The sequence below is a fragment of the Calonectris borealis genome, unplaced genomic scaffold (assembly GCF_964195595.1).
Source record: "Calonectris borealis unplaced genomic scaffold, bCalBor7.hap1.2 HAP1_SCAFFOLD_215, whole genome shotgun sequence".
NCBI classification, from domain to species: domain Eukaryota; kingdom Metazoa; phylum Chordata; class Aves; order Procellariiformes; family Procellariidae; genus Calonectris; species Calonectris borealis.
In genome coordinates this window covers 41,165-44,122 of record NW_027441600.1, presented here as the reverse complement: position 1 = coordinate 44,122, position 2,958 = coordinate 41,165, and the positions used below count along the sequence as shown (strand labels likewise).

The 2,958-nt window shown below is 64.5% G+C and overlaps 1 protein-coding gene across 1 annotated transcript; it reads left to right on the top strand.

Annotated features, from left to right (window-relative positions):
• Window positions 1-329: 329 nt before the first annotated feature.
• LOC142077328 (uncharacterized) lies at window positions 330-2,561 on the top strand. Its single transcript, XM_075139396.1, has 8 exons — window positions 330-540; window positions 654-719; window positions 816-866; window positions 1,214-1,273; window positions 1,385-1,440; window positions 1,668-1,737; window positions 1,932-1,978; window positions 2,328-2,561. Exons 1-8 carry the CDS (start codon window positions 346-348, stop codon window positions 2,527-2,529), a joined length of 747 nt encoding a protein of 248 aa, XP_074995497.1. The 5' UTR covers window positions 330-345; the 3' UTR covers window positions 2,530-2,561.
• Window positions 2,562-2,958: the final 397 nt, after the last annotated feature.

Genomic DNA, 2,958 nt, shown 5'->3' with positions numbered 1-2,958 from the left:
CCCAGAGCTGGGGGAGCATCTCGAGGAGAACCTCGGTGCTGCTGGGCAGGAGTTTGGAGAGTACTCGCCAACGACCTGTCCTGTGTCCGCCGTGCAGTGGAAGGCCCCCGACGGGAGAGATGAGGGTGAGGGCAGAGTACCCCACAGTCCCCGCAGCCCTCGGCTGGGCAAGGGGGTGGCCGGGGGTCTGTGTGTGGCTGTGAGCAGTGGGGGGAAGGCAGGAGCCTGGGCTGAGGCAGGGTCAGGTGGGGAGGAGGACGCGTGTGCTGCTGGGGCTGGTGGGGGACCAAAAGGAAGTGGGTCCTGGGGGTTGGGGGCGTGTTGACCTCACAGGGTGGGACGTTCATGCTGGAGGTGTCATTGCAGGGGCCCCACGGGCAGGAGGGACCCCATGAGCACCCGGCACAGCACGGATGGGGAAGCTCCTCCTCTCCCCAGCGGTCACTGGTGCCCCCCACCACCTCCTGCCACGTGCCCAGCACCCAGCTAGCACAGGCTGAGCCGGGTACAGGGCGACGGGGCGTGCAGGATCCTGGCCAGGTGCGGGTGTGCAGATGGCTGATGGGCGCTGGGACATGGGAAGCTGGGGCAGCGCCACGTGCGAGGGGGCGTATGTCTGTGGCAGGGAATCTGATGGTTCCCCATTCCCGCAGGAAGCTGAGGCTCCGGGCACTGATCAAGGAGCCAGCCAAGATTCTGTGCAGAGCTCCACACCAATGGTAAGCAGCAAGGAGCGGAGGTGGTGTGGAGTGGCTCCCGGTCTGTGGGGGCTGGGGCTGCAGACCCTGAGCCTCTGCTCTGCTGTCCGCATGCAGGGGGAGATCCATCAGGATCTGCATGATACGATACAGAAGCTCAACAGTAAGGTTGGTGTCCTCTGCTCTGCCCATGTCCCAGAGGTGTGTCGGCTGGGGCTGAGAGGTTTGAAGGGACTTCTGGAGGTCGTCTTGTCTTGTCCGAGCCCCCTGCTCAAGGAGCATCATCTGGCGCCAGTTGCCCAGTGACTGTGGGCAAAAGCGTGATTGGGGAGGACATTTTCCCTAGAATATGGGGGCGTCCATGACTTCCCTATGCCTGGCCTTGTGAGTCACCCAGTCTCCCAGTGCCCTGGAGCAGTGGGGTAGCGAGTGGGCACGGCCTTGGGGCTGGGGAGGGGCGAGGGTGCCCAGGTCCCCAGCCCAGCCGCCCGCATGGGACGCCCATTGTTTTGCAGTTGGGAAAGCACTACGCCCAGATGGTGGCCTGGCTGCAGGAGGATAAGCAGCAGAATGAGGTAGTGCTGAAAGGGCTGGGGGAAAATGGGTGGGTGCCCACGGGCCCTGGAGTGGGGGGATCGGAGAAGGGCGGCAGCGGGCTCAGGGACTCGGACCCTTCCTTCTCCCAGGTGCTGCATCAGGAAATAAAGCAGCTTGAAGAGGCACTGGAGCAGGAAGAGATCTGGTGAGTTGGGCCCCTCGCCCCACACGGGTGTCCGGGGGGTCTCTGCAGCCCCTGGCGTGATGGGGCTGCCAACGCTAGTGCCAGGCACTGGGGTGGGGGGAATGTGCAGCACGCGGTGTGACAGGGAAGCCCAATCCCTGTCTGGCGTGGTGTATGTTTGGAAGGGGCCCCCTCGCGTGGCCATGGAGGTCTGTAACTCGTCTATAACGAAGCCCTGTTGCCTGCAGCCAGCAGCAGAGGAAGAAGGAGGCAGAGGCGCCAGGGACTGTGCTGCCGGAGGTGGTGGAAGCACAGCTGGTAAGGGGGAGAGCCTGTGCCAGCCCCTGCCCCGGCCAGCGTGGGTCTCGCTGGGGAGAGGGCTCCAGGGAGGTCACAGCCACGCACAGGCTATACTCCTGCGCACGGCGGAGGCCAGGGGCACCGTGCAACTCCAGGTGTCCCGACCCTGCGGCAGTGCTTGACACGTGTCCTTGCTCTGTGTTGACCTGCAGGAGAGAGACATGCTGGCGAGGAGACGCGGCTTCATTTACTGGCTGCAGTGAGTGTCCCCATGGGTCCCCTGTGCCCTGCGGCCCGCTCCCGGGCAGCAGGTGGGATGGGCCGGACACCTGCTCCAGCCGGCGGAGCTCACAGGTCCAGGCTGCTGGGGAGCCGCTGGCCGGCTGTGGGCTTTGCAGCTGGGAAGTGCTCAGCGTCGGTTTTCCCTGAGACGGGGTGTTTTCCCAGGCTGGTGGACTCCCACGTCCCACCCTGCCCGAGGGAGCAATGAGAAACGTCTGGGGAGGCAGCCCATGGGGCTCCCAGAACGACCTCCTCCATCCCAAAGGCAAGATGGGGTTGGGGTGCATCCACCCTGCCCTGTCTCTCGTCCCTCTTCTGCCCCACAGGACACTCTGCCTGCTCTTGGTGGGCCTGCAGCTGGCCGTCGGCTTCGCTCTGGCTGCTGCGGTGCTCTACGCCTCCTGGTACGACCCCGAGCTCTTCTACCGCCTGCTGTTGCGTGTGCTGTGTGAGGAGACCTACGCCCACCTGGCATATGCACTGGGAGAGATCCTGCCTGTGGTCAGTGAGGGGCTGCTGCCCTTTTGACAGCCCCCCCAATAAAGCTTTTCCTATCTCCACCTCCGTGGGCTTGCGCGTATTCATTGGGGCGCAGGGAGAGGGTCTTGCCCCACGAGCCGGTCCCCGCAGCCCCTCGAGGCCAGGCCCAGTCTCACCCGCGAGGCACTGGGTGCCACCACCCGCCTGCCGCAAGCCACCTCCCTGCGTGCCAGCCTCACCTGCCCTCCATCCCCGGAGTATTTAGGACGCTGTATCATCAGGTGCAAACCCCCTCAGGCCACGGGAGTTTTTGGCAACCTTTTTGGCAACCGTTCAGCACCGTGCAGGCCAACCCCTGTAAGCCTGTCTGAGAGTACTCGGGCTGCAGCAGCCAGGGACACATTTACACGCAGGCCAACAAATGTTATCACCCACAGCCCCCTAGACCTCCCATGCCCTCTCCTTTCCTCCCCACAG